This window comes from Carassius carassius, chromosome 17 (genome assembly GCF_963082965.1).
Source record: "Carassius carassius chromosome 17, fCarCar2.1, whole genome shotgun sequence".
NCBI classification, from domain to species: Eukaryota; Metazoa; Chordata; class Actinopteri; order Cypriniformes; family Cyprinidae; genus Carassius; species Carassius carassius.
This window is the reverse complement of record NC_081771.1, coordinates 13,825,542-13,848,016: the sequence shown is the minus strand read 5'-3', so window position 1 is coordinate 13,848,016 and position 22,475 is coordinate 13,825,542. Positions and strand designations below refer to the sequence as shown.

At 37.0% G+C, this 22,475-nt stretch overlaps 1 protein-coding gene across 1 annotated transcript in view; it reads right to left on the bottom strand.

Annotated features, from left to right (window-relative positions):
- Positions 1–22,475, bottom strand: part of zc3h3 (zinc finger CCCH-type containing 3) — a 74,271-nt gene that overhangs the window by 5,685 nt on the left and 46,111 nt on the right. Inside the window, exons 5-9 of the mRNA XM_059570968.1 lie at positions 10,576–10,721; positions 9,187–9,259; positions 8,918–9,076; positions 8,758–8,827; positions 4,712–4,843 (exon numbers count right to left, since the gene is read on the bottom strand). Coding sequence (XP_059426951.1) covers positions 4,712–4,843; positions 8,758–8,827; positions 8,918–9,076; positions 9,187–9,259; positions 10,576–10,721 — 580 coding nt within the window. The remainder of the gene's footprint in view (positions 1–4,711; positions 4,844–8,757; positions 8,828–8,917; positions 9,077–9,186; positions 9,260–10,575; positions 10,722–22,475) is intronic.

Here is a 22,475-nt window from a genome sequence, read left to right as displayed (position 1 = left end):
CACCACACTCAGGGCTAATTGGCCCAATTTGCTAAATCCCTTGCCACTTGAATTCAGTCGATTCCAATTCCACCCCATTTCAGAGGAGCATTTGGGACCTTTCTTTTTTTAAACACCCATTTGTTTCTTGTTTGACTGATAACATCCATGTCGAGCTTTAATCATTCAAAGGTCCAGCGGAGGCAGATAGAACCGATGTATAAACTGTGAGAAATTACAAGCGATGTGAAGTGGGATAATCTGATCACACAGCATCTGTAATTTTAACTCTTCTGATTTCAGGTTCACTACAATACAGCATCTAGGATGGGACCAGGCTGTTTTTGCAGTGAAATTGACCTACTATAACACTGGCATCTCCGGGGCATTTATAATTCAACAACATTGACTGCATCCACTGAGTCTACTCTCTCCGCCAACAGACCAGTTGATGCACATTGACCAATAAGATGGCCAGATCTGGTTGAATCCCCCAATTTCAGACTTGTTGGTTGGCTGCTAGCTACATCCTGAATTCAGCTGGCAAAAGTTTTTAGTCAGTCTTTTAGGAGAAAAAGGTTTTGTCTATTTGTTGTCAAGCTGCTAAAGTGGCCTCTAACAATGACTATTTTCCCATATTTGCAAGGTTCATGACATCTTTTCAGGTATTTTTCAAGAGCTTTGTCTAATTGATTTCCACATTGCTAATGATTTCCATATTGCTGTCTGTTGAGTCTTTTGTTGAGTCTGCTGCTTTATTATTTGAAACAGCTGATATTTTGTTGCACAGCAGTATATTATTGTGGAAGTATTGAGAGAATAACCTGCCTCTTTCATCCCCTTTCCAAGTGGGACAATTCTTGGCCAGTAAAATCCAAAGTCTGGTTAATTAAATCAACTTAAATCAGATCAGTATGGTTAGTTCAGCCAAAAATTCACATCCACCAACATGCATGATGAGTAAGCAAATAGTCCTAATCACGTACCTTTCATTCCCACAAACATTCAATTTCTACAAATTAGTGAACGCTCCAATATGAAAAGTACGGGTGATATAAATCTTACCTAACTTATAAATTGATTGGCTATTTGAAATAATTTCTAATTGGAAGAAAATCCCGCTGATGGGAGGTGGACACAGTACTGAGAAGGCTCATTAACTTTGATGTTCATGGCTGCGATCTGGGCAAAGAAAACACAAAAGCCCGAGTCCTCCCCGACCATGCTCTCTCATACATTTTAATTTACATAAAAGCAGCAAAATAGAGGGAAAAGAGAAGTGTGTGAGAGAAAAAAAAGAGAAGTGGATGGAACATCTTTATATCAGTGCAAGTTAACAATTTTCCACTTGATTTAAGAAAGGCTGGGAAGTCTCTGGGGCCTATTAGAAGAGCTTTCTACTGGCCACAAAGCAGAAAGAGTCAGCACATTTTACATTACTGAGACAGAGAGCAAGAAAGAGAGAGACAGAAAAAATGTATGGTGGTGTGAGCTATGATAAAGAGCTAGGAAATGAGAATAGTGACAGAGTGATAGAGGGATGGGAGAAAGAACGAGAATCAAAAGAAGAGTGATCAGGATGAGGTGTGAATTGATGTGACCAGCAAACAAAAGAAGAAACGGGACAGAAAACCATGTGAAATGGCAGACAGAAAGAGAGCCAGAGAAGGGGAAAAAAGAACAGGGGATGGAGAAATAAAGAGGATGAGAGCGCGCTTTAACCCTTGCTCCGCTGGCGTATCAATTGCTGGCCTCTCGCCTGTACTGCTGTCATCAGCACTTTTTCACGTCCATAATTATGGTGCGCTATCCATCATATCTAAGACAGTGCTTTTGGGACGGCACAAAATTACAGACCTAAGCACTTCAGCTAATAGAATAAATATTAATATCTCTCTTCTTATATATTCTCATTCTCACCCCAAATATTTAAATGAGCCCTGACAGCGAGAGAATGCATTTGTTACGATGAAGGGAAAGCAAAGAAGAACAAATGGAGGGAAAAAAACAGAGCGAGAGACAGACAGAGACAAAGAGAGAAGACAGGAGAGGCAGAAAACACTGCGGAGAAACAATTCATTAGAATGAGACAAATCCAAAGAGGAAGAAACTGATAGGGGTGGAGATGAAAGTTTCTGCAGAAAAACAATGAAGGGAGGCATACTGTCAGTTTAAAATAATAAATCACTTTTATTCTGGCACATATGAATTATGGTATCATCTCAAAAGCTTCCCGCTTTAAAATCTAGCGCAAAATGGCACTACAGTTAAAAAAAGAGGCATTCAGGAATTTTTTAATTGGCGCATGTGGCAGTTGTAAGAGGGCTTACAGAGATAATTATTTGGTTGGTTGTGTGATCTCAATATGGACACACAATGATGTGACCCACTCCATGAGAAATTAATAGTCCTTTATTAGTCAACAGATATGACAAAGTCACATGATGACATTTTTTTAATTATTTACTTATTTGTGTTTATTTAACTTTTTGGTGTCACTTTTTTGGTACTTTACCAAAAAATCACTTTACAATGTAATTTTTTCTACAATTTCTTAATGCATTTAGTCACATTAGTTTTTTCTCAGAAATGTTCATTTATAAATCTACAGTTTTACTTAATTCATGTTCATTACAAATTAATGTTAAATAACAATAATTGTTCATCTATGCAATTTCAAATGTAAAAAATACATGTACAAAGTTACTGTTTGATGTTGTATAAGTATTGTTCATTTTAAGTTCATGATGCCTAATTAAGTAATGTTAATGAACTGAACATTACTGTAAAGTGTTACTAACATTTCAAATAAAGAAACATTACTAAATGCACTGTTAATAGAACAGTTCGCCCAAAAATAAAAACTTGCACCTATCCTAAAGACATCCAAGATGTAGACGAGTTTGTTTCTTCATTGGAACAGAATTTGAGAAATTTAGCATCAAATCACTTGGATCCAGGAACACAAATGGATCCTTTGCAGTGAATGGGTGCCGTCAGAATGAGAGTCCAAACAGGACTCTCACAAAACTCTCTGACTCTGACAAAAATAATGGTCCATTATAATACTTCTTCCAGTAGAAAAAGCCCATCTCGTTGTCCTCTCACATTAAAATATGGATAAAGAATGTGTATTTTAGCTGGAAGGAACGGTTTGAAGTTAAAGAAGCCTCAATGATGAATTATTTTGTTAAAAAGATTAACCTTTTTCTTCACAAGAAATCAATTGATTGACTGGATTTGTCAATTACTTGCAGATTTTTTTTTTTTGTTGTTCGGACTCTCATCTGATGGCACCCATTCACTGGAGAGGATCCTTTATTCAGCAAGTGATGCAAAATTTCTCCAATTCTGTTCTGAAGAAGAAACAAACTAATCTACATCTTGGATGGCCTGATGGGGAGTACATTTTCATTTTTGGGTGAAGTATTCCTTTAAGCTAACACTTCTGAAATATAACAAAGAACGTGAATAGCAAAAGTCATACAATGTCGTGTATTCAAATTGGATTAAAACAAGAAAGTAATAGGTAATAACAACATGACAATGGCTATACCCAATTCATGCAAGTGAAGGTTTGTACTCTCCCATACAGCTTAATGAGACTGAGGGACAGGTGTGATGGAGGACAAGAGAAGTGTGTGTGTGTGTGTGTGTGTGTGTGTGTGTGTGAGAGAGAGAGCTGGGGTGAGGATAGAGGTCACGGATGGGTTAGAACCTGCTGGATTAAGGACATATGAGGACACTTGGTAAATGTGGGTCATGTTGTCCTCTCATTACTGCCCTCAATATGTCACTCACTCACAAACATGGAGGAAACAAAATGCTTATATTATAAGCACCCTGATGAAAGTTCAGATTAGCATTAGGGACACAGTCAACTTTTAAGAGCTCTATTTAAAACTCTTGGAAAAAATCATCACCAATAAACGGCATTCATTCATTAAGACCAATAAAACTGTCATCAACTGCAAAGCACTTTAATCTAACAAATGTTATGAATGTCAAACTACATACACACTAAAATAAGGAGGACCTTACAGCTTGTATGAGCATGGAAGTAAAAGTGAAAATAATTTTGTTGACATTGCTGACCTGAAAGTTGAACCACGTGTTTTATGTGCCAAATCAAATGCTAGATCTCTCTCCATATAAACACATTTTATCACAATACAGGTGTATGCCTTTCCCAGGGTCAAAGAGCAAATTTGCCTATTTTTATTTTTAGTTAATAAACGTATATAATACTATAATACTGTTAGCACTTTATTTTACAGTCCTGTTCCTCATGTATATACTATGTACTTATTATAGTAATTACAATAACTATGTAATAACTAGGTACTGACCCTGAACCTACCCCTAAACCTACCCCATGTAGTTACCTTGTATTACAGAACTTTCTTAGATAAATACACTGTAAGTACAGTATAAGTACATGTAAGTACACGTACTGTAAAATAAAGTGCAACCATAATACTTTACTATAATAAACTATAAGCAAAATATATTTATATATATATATATATATATATATATATATATATACAGTATATATATATATATATATAATTTTTTTTTTCAAATCATTTACATAGTTAATCTATTTAAATTTTTATAGCTATGAATAGCTTCATGCTTTAACATGAAGAAGCATTTAGAAAAGGTTTCATGTTAAAGATTTCAAGTTTAATCAACATGTTTTTGCATAGAAACCATCAAACTGTCTTACCTTATCTCCCTGAGGGCAGTAGCCTCGGACAAAGTCTTTGCACACATCAGCTTTGCGAGACACATAAACATGGCTGTAGGGACAGCTACTGTTATTACAGATCCCCTTCAGAAAGTACAAGCACACAGGCATCTATACAGAAAAAAAAACAAACAGCGATTAAGAGCTTGAAAGTGGATCTATGCAAACCATTTAAAACCTCAGAAAACCGAAGATTAAACCATTCTCCGGCACTAAGTGTGAATGAATATGGTTAGTTTGAGAAACCAAAAAACTTCTGAATGTTAAGAGCAGTTACAATACATCTTAGCTTTTAAATTCCCTTTCTAACAGATGTGCGTCAATATAAAGTAAGTGATGGAAAACGTAAGTGAGTTACACAGATATGGCACAAGTATTGTATCACATATCTATTGAAGTCCCTGTCAAAACACACATTTATCACACACTGTCTAATCAGTAATTATTTGCATGTGTCAATGGCACAGATTTGCACTGACTCCTCGTGAATATAATCTGCATGTATGAATAATCTGAACGTGACGGCAAGTTCTCTGGGCTTAAAATAGAATGTGAGGATCGCGCACACGATGAGCGAGAGGGGGGCCGCTGACCTCTTAAGTGGAATCTCATTTCCATGGTGGTCATATAATTTCTGCTTAATTAACTGCAACAGAAATATTGACCCAAGTGGGGCGTCGTACCACCTGCATGCTGTGTTTATGTTCAGGGGAGGGGAATGGATGCTAGCCATGACTGGGGTGAAGGGGTTTGGGGGTTGGGTTGGGGGTCTTGTTTCTCAGTTATTTGGAGGGGGAACTGGATCGTTTTCAATTGCAGGCGTGAACTCAAGCCATGCTTCAAGGCATATACACGGATGACACAGGTTGTGGGGTTAAATTGAGCCCCAAGGCTGTGGAGGAACAGGAGGAGGGGGGCTTATAGGGTTGGGACTAGCAGGTGGGCCTGTGCTGCGATGAGGTGGCTCTGCTCCTTTAAAACAAGCGGACAGCTGGTCTCTTGGTGGACTGGAGGGGTAAAGGGTGATGACTGTCACAGGTGCAGTGATTCGGCATGCTTGAATGGGTGATGGGGGGGGGGGGGGCTTGGACAGAATACAAGCAAAAGTCTGAACAAGTGTTAAAATTTGGGGGGGGGCAAGGAGAAAGTATGTGTGTTTTACAGAAAGTGAACGCTCTCAGAGGGGCTTTTTTCTGTCAAACAAACAATGGAAACAGGTGTCTCACTGTGAGAGGGAAGTGTGGGGAAAGTATCAGACAGTATCTTACTGAACCTGGAATGACACTTCTGTTCCTGTCAAACTACACCTCTTCATTTACCACTCCTACTGTCATTATAAATAATGCATCATTTCTATGTTAATTTCATATTATAATAAACGTGCTTTAAGGCCTCAATATACAAACAAAATAAAAGAAAGCATCTGATCATAGCAATGTGTACTAGACAGCAATTCATACAATAAGACTGCTTTATAAGCAGCTTTACTGTATTAACAGTGTTCCTTCATATTTTCCATTTCAAAATTCTATACTTGTCTAAACCTCTCAGTAGATTTTCAGACCATATTTAAAATACATGGTTCATACGGCATTTTTTTTCAGCTTTATATTTGGTATATAGTACAGTCATCGTAAATATTTGCAAATGTTTTTTTCATTGATTTTCTCAACGTGACAACATACATAGCCAGTAAAATAATAAAATATTATTATTAATAATAAACATGACTTTTGCATGCACACAGTTTTCTTTTTGTGCCCCTGAGTAAGGATTTTTTTTTTTTTGCATGCCAAGAAACCGCACTGTAAAAAGGTCTGATGGTGGATCAGTGTGCATTGTCCTATATGCTAAGTTTCCAAAGGTCCTTGAGGTTATGTAATACATTGCTAAGAATATTATGAAAAGAAACCCAAAACGCTTATAACTTGCATTTTGCATAATGAAAAAGTGCACATGGAATTCATTCAGTTTTGTTTGACAATCACTAAAGAATCAATAAACAGCTGCTATGAAAACACTTCTTGTATGTGTCGTGGAAATTCTAATTCAATAACAATTTGTAGAGTCTGAAAATGAAAAAAAAAACAAACAGAGTTTTGTCTTTGTATTGCTTTAATTCTCTGCAGAGAATGATCTGGTTTACACACAGCTTCTGAGTCTGTGTGCAAAGAGACTCACAGCCCACTTTTTATAGAATGTAAAAGATACATTGAAGGACAGACTAGGACCTTTGAGCCAATCAATATACTCTTTGTTTTTTCCATATTTTTCAGATCTGGAAATATTTAAATCAAATGACATATTTTTCCATACTTTTCCAAACTGTGTAGGAACCCTGTTTTCAACACAAACAACAGATACAGTGTTACTTTCAAATAGAATTACAACTTCAATTTTAAACTATATAGCAGCTCTCTAGTGTGTTTATGTATTTACTTGCTGATGTCTGAAGAAGGAAATGAACCAGAGAATGTTTCTATGTCAAAGAAGGCAGAGCCCCAGAGCAATAGTAGTTTGAAGGTGATGAAAGTTATGTTTCAGGAAATTTCACTATGGCAAGAATGGTTTGGTCTGGTTTTGTTTGAAATGATGTAATGCCAGCTTATTTTTTTCAATTTTGCTTACAAAGTTTAGAACAAAACTTTTACTGACCAATAGATAATTCATTACTCTCCCAGGACATTTCCAGTCAATTGCAATGGACACTGGATCTGCTAGTCTTGATCTGCCGCCGAATCATTTAGAATACTTTGTGAATCAGTTTGATCAGTTCACTGAAAAGAGCTGACTGAATCATTTGCCCATAAATCACATCACTTTGACTTGCAAGCAAGCTTAACGTTACATAAGCGCTACATGAGCAGAATCTAGCTAATAATTCAAAAGGAATTGCATAATAATTATAGATTTATTTTTAAAGATTGTATTCTTTTCCATGACCTTTTCAGGCCTGAAAAAACAATGACAATTCCATGTTGTCCACGATCACGGAAATCCAAAAGAAAACTTAGCAAATTTAGTGGACCATGTTATTAAAAGTCATATTCTACTGAAATACTTATTACAAATATTTAAAACGATGGACACTTACATCAGATACAGATGTCAGTGTATTTGATGCATAATGTGTCTACAAAGGGGTCTCCCTTCATGTTGGCTGCCATATTGAGCTTTATATTACTCACTTTATCTCAGCAACCCTGCAATTGTCAGATACTTTGAGTTGCAAATTGCACTGCAGATCTATTTGGATGCATTTTGCAACCAAAAATATTTGACAGTTATGCAAATATTTCTATAAAGGTATCAAAAACTAAATGGGTTAACAAGGTGTCTGTCTGGGAGGGGAAGGTAAGTAATTAGATCGTAATGTTCACTTCAGGAGAATCTAGACTATAAGTTGGGTCACATGTTGTGTCAATACCGATCCCATCTCCACCTGTCTCCATGACGGCAATGCCTAGGCAAAGACCTTGAAGTATGTAACTCTGGAATCTAGTGGGATTGCCTCACAGATATTGAGACTGTAACACACCATCACAACCTGAGAGAGGAAGCTAAGAACCTGACAGTATCTTTAATTATCACCCCACAGGCCAGCAGGCCCTGACAATAACCTGATACTACCACAAACGGCCAGTCATGACTTATGCTAAGATTCTTATGGCTTTATGCATAAATCCAACTGTCAATACTGTCCTACAAAGATAAAATACAGTAGCTGCACATTTTATGTTTGAGTTATGACCGAAATTGGTTCACTTAGTTTATGATCTGCCCTCTTACAGAAACATTTGGTGCAACTATGTTTAAATTCAGAGAAAACTATTATATAAAACAAAATTCAAGCAAAACTTTGAACAAGCGTTTTGTGTTGATTTTCTAAACATGCACTAAATGTCTGACTCTGATACTTTTTTGCAGTGTCCCTTATGCTGTCCAGTTTTTGAACACAAACAGTTCATTAGAACACTTAAATCAAATCATTTTATGCTTTCAAAGGTAGATCCCTTAAAAGGTACCTTCTCTTTGGCTACTTTATGCGAGAAAGGACAAGTCCCATCTGTCTGCTTACACGTGCCTCGGAGAAACCTGCCAACAAATCAAGATTTTAATTTGAAGCCGGCTTTCAAAGTGTAATATGTTTTGTATAGTCTAAGAGTGTGCACAGACACTCAGTACCTGGTGCAGACGGCCACTTTGTCAGGGTCATGGATGTAGGGGCAAGCGTCACCATGGTTGCACTTGCCAAATCGGTTATAGTACATGCAGTACTGCTTGGCCTTCTGTTTCTTCTGTTTAGCCTGTCTAATTATAGCTAAACTCTTCTGCACAGCACGGCTGATACGCATAAAAAAATTAATAAATTACAAAACCAGTAAACAAACTGACGTTTTTATGTTATGTATTGTAATTATGCTGTGAAATTAACCATCTATTACAATACTAACCTGGCTACGTAACGTGTGGCTGATGTTCGTCCCTGATTACCAGTTGAAGAAACATATGGATTGTACCATTCTCCTGTAGTATGGAAAGAAAAAGAAAATTATAGAAGATTATTACGCACCATTTTATGAACATGCATGACTTTCTTCCATGAAACACAAAAGGAGGTTTATATTATATATAAATTTCCATGTTTGCCACACAAAACATATATTTTTCCAAGTCTGACAAATTTTTTCATGATGGTTTTGTATTATTTTCATAGTGCTTTTATGTCTTTTTTGGTACTTGATAGTCACTGGTCACGTAATGCTTTCAATATATGAATAAAAAGAGCAGCATGAACATTCCACTAAATATCTATTTTTGTTTTATATGAAAAAAAATATTATTTGGTGTTGTGTTTGATTTGGATTGAACTGAAGGTGAAGAAACAATGACCTAATTATTATTGTTGGATGAACTATTAATATAAAAACATCAGCTTAAACAAAATCTGATTTAGCAAATATAAAGCAAAGTATTATTTCTTTGTGAATATTATGTAGATATTGTAGCTTGAAGTGAGCTGTAGGCCAGTGCTTGTTTGTTCCTCCGGTCTCATCCAAGCTTCTGCAAAAGCAAATTTATTTATAACAAGCCAGACTAATAGCATGTAATTAAAGATCATCACATTCATTGGTAGTGATGGAGGCCAGCATGTACAACTAAGACAAGATACCATGCTGTTTATTTATATGTCAGGGTCCATCAACTACAGCCAAATGGCAATCTGAGAGAGGAATAGATATAAACACTGTACTCTATGTAGCACTGAGTGATAGAGCAATAAGGCCAAAGCGCATGGAATTTAGGTTCCAAGCGCATGTGAGAAATGGCTCGCTGGTTATGTGGGATTCAATTATGAAGTCTATGTGAAAAGTGAATGAGAGATTGAGTCGGTGTATATTAACTGTACCAGACTTGTGTGTGGTGAGACTAGAGTCTGTTGAAGAGATCATAAATAGATGAAATGTGTGTTTGTGTGGAATTCCCATCACAGAGCAAGAACTGATCTTTAATTTCATTTCTGACTAGGGCTTTAAGGTTTAATCCAGGCCATTCACCATCTCTCGTTCTCTCGGTGTCTCTCTCTTAACCTTTAGCAAGTGACAGATGACAGCTTTATTATTTCAGAAGGCGACCTGTAGCCCCCTTTCTCTTTCTCGCTGGATGGGTTGATAATTTGGATTGTGTACTTATAGACAACCGATATATACTGACCCTTGAATACCTACAAACTAAAAACCGCCATATTCATGTAAACAAAAAAGTGGGCAACACACATTTATAATTTCATTTTAGTGCTAAGAATAGAACTGGTCAGGCAATTATCTCTGCAAAATGGTTACCTGGTCTACTGTTAGGTGTGCAGGTGGTTTGAGTGCGAGAGAGCTTATTGGCTGAGACTCTGTATAGTGCTCCGCCTATCCATCTCATGCTCCGCCCCCTCCAGTGCCTTTCTGAAGTTGTCCTTAGTCGATTCTGCAGGAGGATTCTGAATGAAAAATAAAAAGGCACATGGGTACAAGGGACAAAAACAAATTATAGTAGCATTCAAACACCAACTATAATAAACATTTTAACCAATCAACTAATTATATATATACTGTATATATATATACTGTATATATATATATATATATATATATATATATATATATATATATATATATATATATATATATATATATATATATACTGTATATATATATATATATATATATATTAGGGGTGGTCCAACTCATCGGCTACCGATCAGTATCAGCCAATAATCCCTTTAGGAAGATTGATCAGTGGTCTCTCTGTCCCGTGTGGGTAAAGTCTCTCTGTCTGGTGTGGGTAAAATAATTCAGGTACAATTCAGGTTTCTTTATTAAATAAGGCAATTAGAAAATGTTCTGTGAGACCTCCATCCCTCAAATAAAAAAATCCTTCCACAAGTGTCACCTTAGAGGGGAATCCCCCTATTTTCAAAAATGAAATTCAGGCCCTGAATAAATGTGTAAAAATCCTGATTAGAGCGTCACTATAAATAATTCAACATAATAAAAAGAAGGCTTCAAAAAGATCCGGTATCGGTGATTGGATCAGCAGATACTGCTTCCTGTGATCAGAGATCAGCTCCAAAAATCCTAAAAGAATCACCCTATACCAGAGCACCATATATTAAGACAGATATATTTTTTTCCTAGTACACTTATTACATACTCTACAGTTTAAAAGTTTATTGTTTGAAATGTTATTACAATTTTAAATATATGTACTCTGTTTAAATATAATATGCAATGTAATTTATTCCTGTAATAGTAGAGCAGAATTTCAGAATCCATTTACTCCAGCCTTCAGAGTCACATGATTCTTCAGAAATTATTCAAATATGCTGATTTAATACTCCAGAAACTTTTATTATTATTATCAATGTTGAAAACACTTGTGCTGCTTCATACAGTATGTTTATGGAAACTATGATACTTGATTTAAAACAAAAGAATTCTCTACTGTCACTTTTGATCAATTTAATACATACTTGGCGGACGAATAAATACCTTTTGAAAGGTCGTGTATAAAACAACTTTTCAGATTAATTTGATTCAAAAACAGAGTAAAAAGAGGTCTTCTTAAGATCTGCCTTCTTTAAGAAACTTTGTTTAAATGTATTTGGTGCCCATCATGTCCCATTACATTTCTGAATGACGGCAGCAAGGCAGCTATTCTTTTTTCCCTCTTACTGTCCCTTCTTCAACACCCCTTTCCAATCTCATCCTCACCTTCCCAAACATACCCACACTCTCACGCTCTCTCTAACTCCCTCTCTTTCTCCTGGCTCCTGTGTCACAGCACTCTGGTAAATTGCTCCTTTAATGGAGGGGACGGCCGTGTGGAAATGGAGAGAATTGAAAAGAGGAGGAAATCATTGAGATAATTGCCAGGGCATGAGGCCAGAGCAGAAAGACTGCCCCCAAACATACTCTCTGATGCTTCCTCTCCCTCTTAAACACACATACACACACACACACACACACACACACACGGACAAATCTCTCACGTTCTCATTTATTAGGAAATGTATGTGCAAAATGGATGCTTCTAAAAATAACTGAAAGTGTGTTTTCTTGCACAATAAAAATTCAGTAAGACATATTCACTGCAGTGCTACACATGGAGAACAAGAATTCCATCACTGCTACATGCTTATAATCATATTCAGTATTATAGACCCAATGTCATACAGTATATCGCGACTTTCAAAGTATATATTTAAGGGATGTTGTGTGTGAAGGAGTGTTTGAGTGTCTTAGAGTAGCTGCTCTGTATTAGGAGACATGAACTTTAGTACAAAACGTTTCAAGAGCCCAACAGCAAATTACCTCCAACATCAATCTACACCCAATACAAGAGCTTCAACTACACAATCTATTGCCTCGGCCAATATGTCCAACCCCAGCCCACACATACAGCACAGCATCAACATTGAGCCTGAGCACTCCTACACACACAGAAAGTATCACTGGCTTCTATACAAACACACATTGATAACCAAAATGCCCCATGAACTTCCATGAAATAGTACTCTTCATAGAAATAACACCAAAATAACCTCATTATACTGCTAATCAGATTTTTTTGATAAATTACTCAATTTCAATCAATCAATAAATAAATACAAAACATCTTTTATTTCTAGTTACAACCACTTTCACTTCTGTTTTCCACAAACTCCAACAAAAGTGAGGATTTTGTTATTGTGTAATGCAGCAAGATGGCTTAGGAACCTCCTTCAAAGTATGTAAACCTGTTTGCCTGTTTTATTGTCCATAAGGCAATAGGTCTCATAGTTTAGAAATTAGAATATAAATAGCAAACCTCTTCTCAACAAGCCACATGATTTGACATCTCTGTAACATTTTAATATAGGTACCAATTCTCACTATAAACTAGTTGCTTATTAGCATGCATATTACTAGCATATTGGCTGTTTATTAGTACTTATAAAGCATGTATTCTGTATGACCATGTTCTACATCCTTAATCCTCAATACCCAAACTTAACAACTACCTTATTAACTATTAATAAGCAGTAATTAGGAGTTTATTGAGGGAAAAGTTGCAGTTAATAGTAAGAACTGGACCTTAAAATAAAGTGTAACTGATGCTTCATTCAATGTATTGAGATGAGAAGCCAAAGTTTCATATTTTAAAGGGATATTTCACCCAAATCTAAAAATTCTATTAACGATTATTCACCCTTGTGCTTCTTTAAGACTTTCATTCATCTTTGAAACACAGATGAATACACTTTTAAAGAATCCAGGTTATCACTGTCATTTAACCCATTCCACCAAAACTTATTACAGGAATACAGCTAATCATCCATTTATCATATTTGACAACAGAATTTTCATTTTTTGGATGCACTAATAATCCATTACACTCGGATATATGTCACAAAATAAAATAAAAGAGCTGTAGATTCTTCAGTTTTATTGCAACTATAAAAACTTTACAGAGAAGACCAAAGAGGCAAACAACCTGTAGTGCATCTACATCCTTTAGCTGTAAGAGCATATGTCACACATACATCATAACCCCACACAGGTCCACAACAGCTCAGTGACGGCAGCCATGGGAGCAATAATGAGGCGTAATGGGAGAACAGTTGCTGCCCTCACGGTACCTCAGGCAGGGCACCCAAGAGCCATAATGGAGCCTAATGTAGCCATGACATGGACATGGAACATGTGAGGCAGTTAACCCCAGTCATACTGAGGCAAATGGATAAAATATATGAAGCCTAAACTCGGAGGCAGAGTACATGTAATAGCATGCAAATGTTCTTCCACTGGGCTTTGTCTAAGAAGAAGCGAGAGGATAGCTGTAAACACAAGATGCCTTGTGACCTCTTGGGTCTCTCGTTTTAACTCTGGAAAAGATGGAAATAAAAGACAGAAAGCAAAGAGGAGAGCTCCAATATCCTTAGTGCTCCCAGCCAGTCGTCCTTGACCCTTAAACGCTGATACCTTATCTTCAGCCAACCGGCACTCTTTAAATCACAGGTGGCCACGACATACATACTTTTAGTTGCTGTTCTGGTATCAGTTATGTCTGTGGTTCCTGTTAGTGCAGTAACTCAGGCTGGAAGGCGTAAGAGCTGATCTGATATCAGAGGCAGAGGGAATCGGCAGTGCTAATACATGGGGTCTGGAGGGACATATCACGTCGTCCCATGTATCACTTGAATGGCAGTGGGGAATTATTTTTATGGGACACACGATGGGTTGTAATTGCACTGTTAGAGTAGGACATGATTTAGCATTTGGGGACTCTGACCCTGAGGCTATGATATAAAAAGTCTTTGTGCTCTTCCTAAGGGTCCGCTGAGGGACATGAGATAGGAGAAGTTTTTTACTTGAAATCATTCGGATGAAACTTTGAGGACACTATAAAAAAAACTGAAAAAAAAAAAAAAATATATATATATATATATATATATATATATATATATATATATATATACACATACATACATACATACATATATACACGCACGCACGCACGCACCTATATATATACAGTACAGACCAAAAGTTTGGACACATCTTCTCATTCAAAGAGTTTTCTTTATTTTCATGACTATAAAAATTGTAGATTCACACTGAAGGCATCAAAACTATGAATTAACACATGTGGAATTATATATGGAATTATATACATAACAAAAAAGTGTGAACCAACTGAAAATATGTCATATTCTATATTCTTCAAAGTAGCAACATTTTGTTTTGATTACTGCTTTGCACACTCTTGGCATTCTCTTGATGAGCTTCAAGAGGTAGTCACCTGAAATGGTCTTCCAACAGTCTTGAAGGAGTTCCCCGAGAGATGCTTAGCACTTGTTGGCCCTTTTGCCTTCAGTCTGCGGTCCAGCTCACCCCTAAACCATCTCAATTGGGTGCAGGTCCGGTGACTGTGGAGGCCAGGTCATCTGGCGCAGCACCCCATCACTCCCCTTCTTGGTCAAATAGCCCTTTAAACTTTTTTTTTATAGGAGATTAAAATACTAAGAAATAATAAGAATTTTTTTTTTTTGCATTTTTTTATTTGGGAAAGCACTAGAAAGAAAGAAAACGACCAACTTATACCAGAAAAATTCCCCCAAATGTCATTATTATTATTTATTTGTTGTTTTATGATGTTAAAAGATGTCACCGTTCTTGAGGTTTGTTTCATGATATATATAAACTTTCTACAACTACATATCTTTGCTTTGATATCACATATATCATTGTTATCTTATAAACATTTCCATACATACAGTCGTGGCCAAAAGTTGAGGATTACATAAATATTGGAAATTGGAAAAGTTGCTGCTTAAGTTTTTATAATAGCAATTTGCATATACTCCAGAATGTTATGAAGAGTGATCAGATGAATTGCATAGTCCTTCTTTGCAATGAAAATTAAATTAATCCCAAAAAAACCTTTCCACTGCATTTCAGTGCTGTCATTAAAGGACCTGCTGAGATCATTTCAGTAATCGTCTTGTTAACTCAGGTGAGAATGTTGACGAGCACAAGGCTGGAGATCATTATGTCAGGCTGATTGGGTTAGAATGGCAGACTTGACATGTTAAAAGGAGGGTGATGCTTGAAATCATTGTTCTTCCATTGTTAACCATGGTGACCTGCAAAGAAACGCGTGCAGCATTGCGTTGCATAAAAATGGCTTCACAGGCAAGGATATTGTGGCTACTAAGATTGCACCTAAATCAACAATTTATAGGATCATCAAGAACTTCAAGGAAAGAGGTTCAATTCTTGTAAAGAAGGCTTCAGGGCGTCCAAGAAAGTCCAGCAAGCGCCAGGATCGTCTCCTAAAAAGGATTCAGCTGCGGGATCGGAGTGCCACCATTGCAGAGCTTGCTCAGGAATGGCAGCAGGCAGGTGTGAGCGCATCTGCACGCACAGTGAGGCGAAGACTTTTGGAAGATGGCCTGGTGTCAAGAAGGGCAGCAAAGAAGCCACTTCTCTCAAAAAAAAAACCATCAGGGACAGATTGATCTTCTGCAGAAAGTATAGTGAATGGACTGCTGAGGACTGGGGCAAAGTCATATTCTCAGATGAAACCCCTTTCCGATTGTTTGGGGCATCTGGAAAAAGGCTTGTCCGGAGAAGAAAAGGTGAGCGCTACCATCAGTCCTGTGTCATGCCAACAGTAAAGCATCCTGACACCATTCATGTGTGGGGTTGCTTCTCATCCAAGGGAATGGGGGCTCACTCACCATTCTGCCCAAAAACACAGCCATGAATAAAGAATGGTACCAAAACACCCTCCAACAGCAACTTCTTCCAACAATCCAACAACAGTTTGGTGAAGAACAATGCATTTTCCAGCACGATGGAGCACCGTGCCATAAGGCAAAAGTGATAACTAAGTGGCTTGGGGACCAGAATGTTGAAATTTTGGGTCCATGGCCTGGAAACTCCCCAGATCTTAATCCCATTGAGAGGCGTGTGGACAAACAAAAACCCACTAATTCTGACAAACTCCAAGAAGTGATTATGAAAGAATGGGTTGCTATCAGTCAGGATTTGGCCCAGAAGTTGATTGAGAGCATGCCCAGTCGAATTGCAGAGGTCCTGAAAAAGAAGGGCCGACACTGCAAATACTGACTCTTTGCATAAATGTCATGTAATTGTCGATAAAAGCCTTTGAAACGTATGAAGTGCTTGTTATTATATTTCAGTACATCACAGAAACAACTGAAACAAAGATCTAAAAGCAGTTTAGCAGCAAACTTTTTGAAAACTAATATTTATGTAATTCTCAAAACTTTTGGCCACGACTGTACATCATGCATATATATACATATACTGTATACACACACTTTGTAGATCTATCAGTGGATCCGTCTATGTGCAGATATACAGATGCGGCAGCTTTCAAACACTCCAGTGCATTTCTATGTGAGCACTCGGTGAAGAGTGTGAAACGATGATCATTGTAGCCAATCACAGTCATATTTGTTGAGTGCGTAATCACGATAGCCAATCAGCTGCATTTAAGAGTCCGTTCAACAGTGTTTTAAAAATTTCATTAGCGACCGGTTGATACTTTTGACACCATCAAAAAAATTTTGGATTCCAGTTCTACCTAACAGTTCCGGTTCCAACTCCGGTTCTGGTTCCATTAAAATCATATTAATAGTGGTAAGAAAGAAGAAAAAAAAAGCACAATACTCAACTACTCAATGCTCAATATTGTTTATTACTTACTGTCAACTTAATTTAAAGGTTGGCAATGTCAAAATTCAACATATATTACAGCATACAAATATTCAGGTTCTGATTCTGGTTCCAATTAAATGAACTATGTTTTTTACTATTTTACCTTCACTGAATGTAGCGTTGCTGGAAGGTAGTAAGTAATGTTGAGTAATGCTAGTCCATCAATCAGCATGTGCTTCAAAGTTGATGTTTTTTACACTACCAATAACATTTTGCTTTTCAAGAAGGAATAATCTGGTTGGCCAAATAGTCCCTTGAGGGCTAAGACACTTGTTCATTTCATTAAATTAATTAACTATAAACTGTTATACTTATAACAATGTATACACACTCCCCATAAAGCCCCTATTTTATAAAAAAGAATGCAGTCAGGATATGATGTGATGTAATGATTGGTTTCCACATTTTTAAACATTTAAAATGCATGAAAATAAATATTTTCTATCACTTTGTTTATCACTCTTGAAATGACCTATACAATAAATAATCTATTCCTCATACTTATGTAACAATAGTAGTCTATTTATTTAGTGGTCCAAATTGAAGTCAGTATGTATATTGATGACAATATGGACAAATATAATGTATTTTAGTGGCGGGAGGTGCTGCCTGCTGCCATTACATGTACAGTCAGACAAAAGTTATCAAAGGCACGAGTAAGCGTACAGTCGTGGGAAACGTGTTCGGCAGTTAAAGACACGATGTGGCACGGCGAGTCTGTGGAGTGCGCGTCATTGGAAAACCAATGTGCTCAGTAATTAAAGAGGCAGGGCAGCGTTTATGTTATTCGGTTTGTCACATGCTTTACGGGAAACGCAGAATCATCAGAATACTGGGGCAAGGCTGCTCACAGCACTTGGTCACGTGTCGCACCAGAACCATTTTTTTTTTTAATTCCTTTTTTGTTTTCTTGATTACATTGTGCTCACGTTAAGTATGCATGAAATGCAAAGATGTACTGAATATTCTGATGATGACCCATCCCTCAAGGGGCTGGAGCGAATCTGTGTTTTTGTCCCTTTAATTCATTCTGTCAAAATAAACGCTTTTACAGCAAACATCTCTGAGGCATCATGATTTTTATCACTCCCACTAGACACAAATCTCTTTTTTTGCTGGTATGTGGCATATTTAAGGGACACGGTAAGCAACCATCAGCAAGCATGAGCACGGGGGACTTACACCTGTGTCAAGACAAAAACACACCAGTGCTGGTGCATGTGATGGTCGAGTAAGAATGCATATGCCGGCCAAACAATTAGTATGAGAGAAAACCTCGTAATTGTTAAAAGTAAAAAAAAAAGTTCTTAAAGCAGCCAATACTCAGAATAGTTAGCCACAATCACTGGCTGCTTTTGATCATGCAAACTATTCTGCATTCTCACATGAGAGCATGCATGTATATATGTGTGTCTTGTTGTGGTGTTGTGTTTCGACCGCAGGACAAGCGCAGATGAAGGAGAGAGCGAATCAGCACTCCGGCAGGGTGATTAACGATGTGACTTTTGTTTTGGTGACGGAGAGGAATTCACAGGGCATTCACAATAATGCTTGTCTTGTCTATTTGGCTGCAGATAAAGCATTAGTAAGCTCATCCTGAAGAATAGACAAAAAGAGTTACCCTTGAAATGAGCTAGCTGGTTTCACTTAACCAATTTTTTGTGTGTAAATGAGATTTTGCTTGTAGCAAAGTAGATAATGAAGGAAACTTAATTGATACTTGTATTAAAGACTATTATAGAGGGAAAACATTTAAAATGTTTGAAGAAATCAACAGCTTAAGGGCAGACAAGTGGGCAAAAGATGAAAAAATAAAAGGGGAGAGGACTGAGGAACAGATGACATGAGGTAAATTAGACCGTTGTCATCAGGGTGGGATATTAACACTTGCAACCAGCCAAATGAGGCTATTTTTTGCAGTGGCGGGTATTTTTGCTTATTATACCAGACATGTGGCATGTTTCAGATTGGCCTGACAATAAATGCTCTTGAACACTTTGAACTAAATGTAAATTTTCTTAATTACATTACTGTACACAAGTCTGTTGTCAGTAAGGTATTTTTTTTTTAAAGGGAAATAAATACTCTTTATATAAATACACACACACACACACGTTTGTTTTTTTTTTTGAAAAGTGGGGACATCCCATAGGCGTAATGGTTTTTATACTGTAAAAACTGTATATTCTAATCGCCCTTCACCAACCCTACCCCTAACCCTAACCCTCACAGGACACTTTGTGCATTTTTACTTTCTCATTCTGTATGATTTATAAGCGTTTTGAAAAATGGGGACATGGGTTCTGTCGTCATAAGTCACCCTCTCCTTGTAATACCTGTGTCATACCCATGTCATTATACAGAGTTGGGTCCTGATATGTCACAAAAACAAGAGCGCGCGCACACACACACACACACATATATATATATATACACAATACATAAATGACTAAAACATTGTGTGTGTGTGTTTATGTGTTTATACACACACACACATATATACATATACATATCTGTATGTGTATATATAAATATATCTATGCATATGTATATATATTATACATAAATGAGTAAAACATTTAGGGTATTTCCAGCCAGGTCATCATTTTCAACATTTCCAGGCTCATGCTCTGTTTTATATCTCAACACTGTATTACCAGTCAAACATTTATGAGTGTTAATTCCTGAACTCTTAAGCTCTATTGCTCTACCTTGTCCTTCAGCATTCTCAATTCACCTCTCTTGTTCCTCCTGTTCTCCCTTGTGGTCCCCTCCCTTCTCTCCCAGGATGGGTGGATGAGATGAATGGAGAGGTGGTGAAGAGGAGAGAAGAGGGGAGCAATGCTGCAGCATATCCTGTGCTGATCAATACCAGAGCACTAAACCTGATGAGGGCCACGCGGGCCGCTCCACCCACACTGAGAGAGTGCATGACCGCACGTGTCAGAGTGCGACGACCAAAGAAAATAAAAGGTGAAGATTGTGATTGTTGTTTCTTCAACATGAACAGTGTAAGAGTTCAGCAGCAACAGCAGCAAGAAATCTGGCTGAATACACAGCACAGTAAATATATGAATGTGAGTCCTAAAATGAGTGCTAGAGTGAAATATTAATCAAGATTTTTATTATGGCTGCTTTGATTAAAAGTCCTTTGCTCACTTTCTGTGCATTATTTAAAATTTTGCAAACAGATATATTGCTGAATATAATAGCAACAAATTAATTGAGTTGAATAAATCAAGTATTAATGAAGTATTTGAATGTGCATTTATTATAGAACTTTGATCATGTAATATGTAAATGTTGCTAATATTAAATTAATCATTATTATCAACAATATTACTACTAATAAAATAATAGATAACTGCAATAAAGAGATATTATACTGATATTGATAATATTATTAGAATCATTAATATAAAACTCATCATTAATTTATGATGAGAAGAAATATCAATATCAAAAAGTTTGCACATTTTCTTAATTCAAATCATATATGAATATTGATCAAATTATATAAATCATTTTTAATATCTATATTAATAATATAAATGAATTAATATTCATGTTTAAAATATCAAGAAAAATAAGAGATTATTTTAAGAGGTGGTCTGACTGGCCAAGTCCAAGAACAAAAAGACAAACTCTACATTCACAGTAATAAATGAGAAAATCTAGAAAAGAAAGAACAAAATGGAGAGCATGCAATGGGAGGAGGCAGTTTGTATGCGTATGTACGTATATGTGTGTGTGTGCGCATGGACTCGTGTAATTTATGCCCAGGCGTCCATGCTTTACGGCTTTCTTAATTCAACTCCTGCTACTATTAATGTAGTTAATGTTGAGATTATATCTATTTTCTGGTGGCTGCCGGGGATTTACGAGGGCCTTTCCTCCCCCACCCAGTCCCCTCGAACACTCAATCACCAGACACAGCCGCACTGCTGACTACACACTCCCACCGTTCTCCAGCTTGCTGCGCCGGACGCCGGGTCACTGCACGGAAGGGTGAGGGGCTAAAAAGCCCCGCGTCTGTCTGCTCAAGTGTGAGACGGAGAGGGGCTCCGCGCTTCTTCTGCTTGAGCTCTTGGGTGGTGGACTGTGATTGGCCATCTGTGTGTGTTTCCTAACTAACTAATATGGAGAGACTCTTGGCATTGTAGCTTTTTTTAAGCATGCTGTGCATCCGTTCTTTATAGCACAGTGACAACATTACGGGTTCGATGGTAAAACGCATATCTTGAATGCACCATAAGTCGCTTCAGACAAAAGCTTAAATGTAATGCCTGCCAAATGTTTAAATATAATAAGAATGTGGCAGATGGCCATACTCTAAAATACTCTAAAATTAAGCATCACCAACAAATGAATGAATGAATGAGAGATGGATCGTTAAAAATCTTCCCTCATCTCCTCTCCCCCCACGCTACCTTTCTCTCTTTCTCATTTCCCTCGCTCTTGTAATATTTCACAATGCGTCTCAGAGGTTCAAATTGAAAATCCCTTGATGAATCAATATTTATTGCAGGCAGCTAAATGAATAGGGGTAAGTCACCACATCTCAAAGGCAGTCTGAAGCCAAGCACGCGTCTCTCACAAAATCTGCATTACACAAATGAAGCCCCACAAACACGCACTCGCTAATCCATTAAAAATCAGAGAGCACTGCCCTAGCAAATCTAAATTACATGAATCAAGTATCACTGACCTGCACACAAACTTGCAGTAACACCTTAGATTCCTGTAGCACAATATATTAAAATATTTTAGTTGGCTACAAATAATATTTGAGATTTTAGGGCAAAATCTGGATACATATAAAAAGTGTACAGTGTATTTTTAAATCACCTTTTAGAAAGAGTATACAAAAACATTTGTACATTTGAAAATGAATAAAATAAAACAAATTGAACTGCACTGGCTGTTGCCAGACAAAAATCTCACTGGCAAAATACATTTATGGA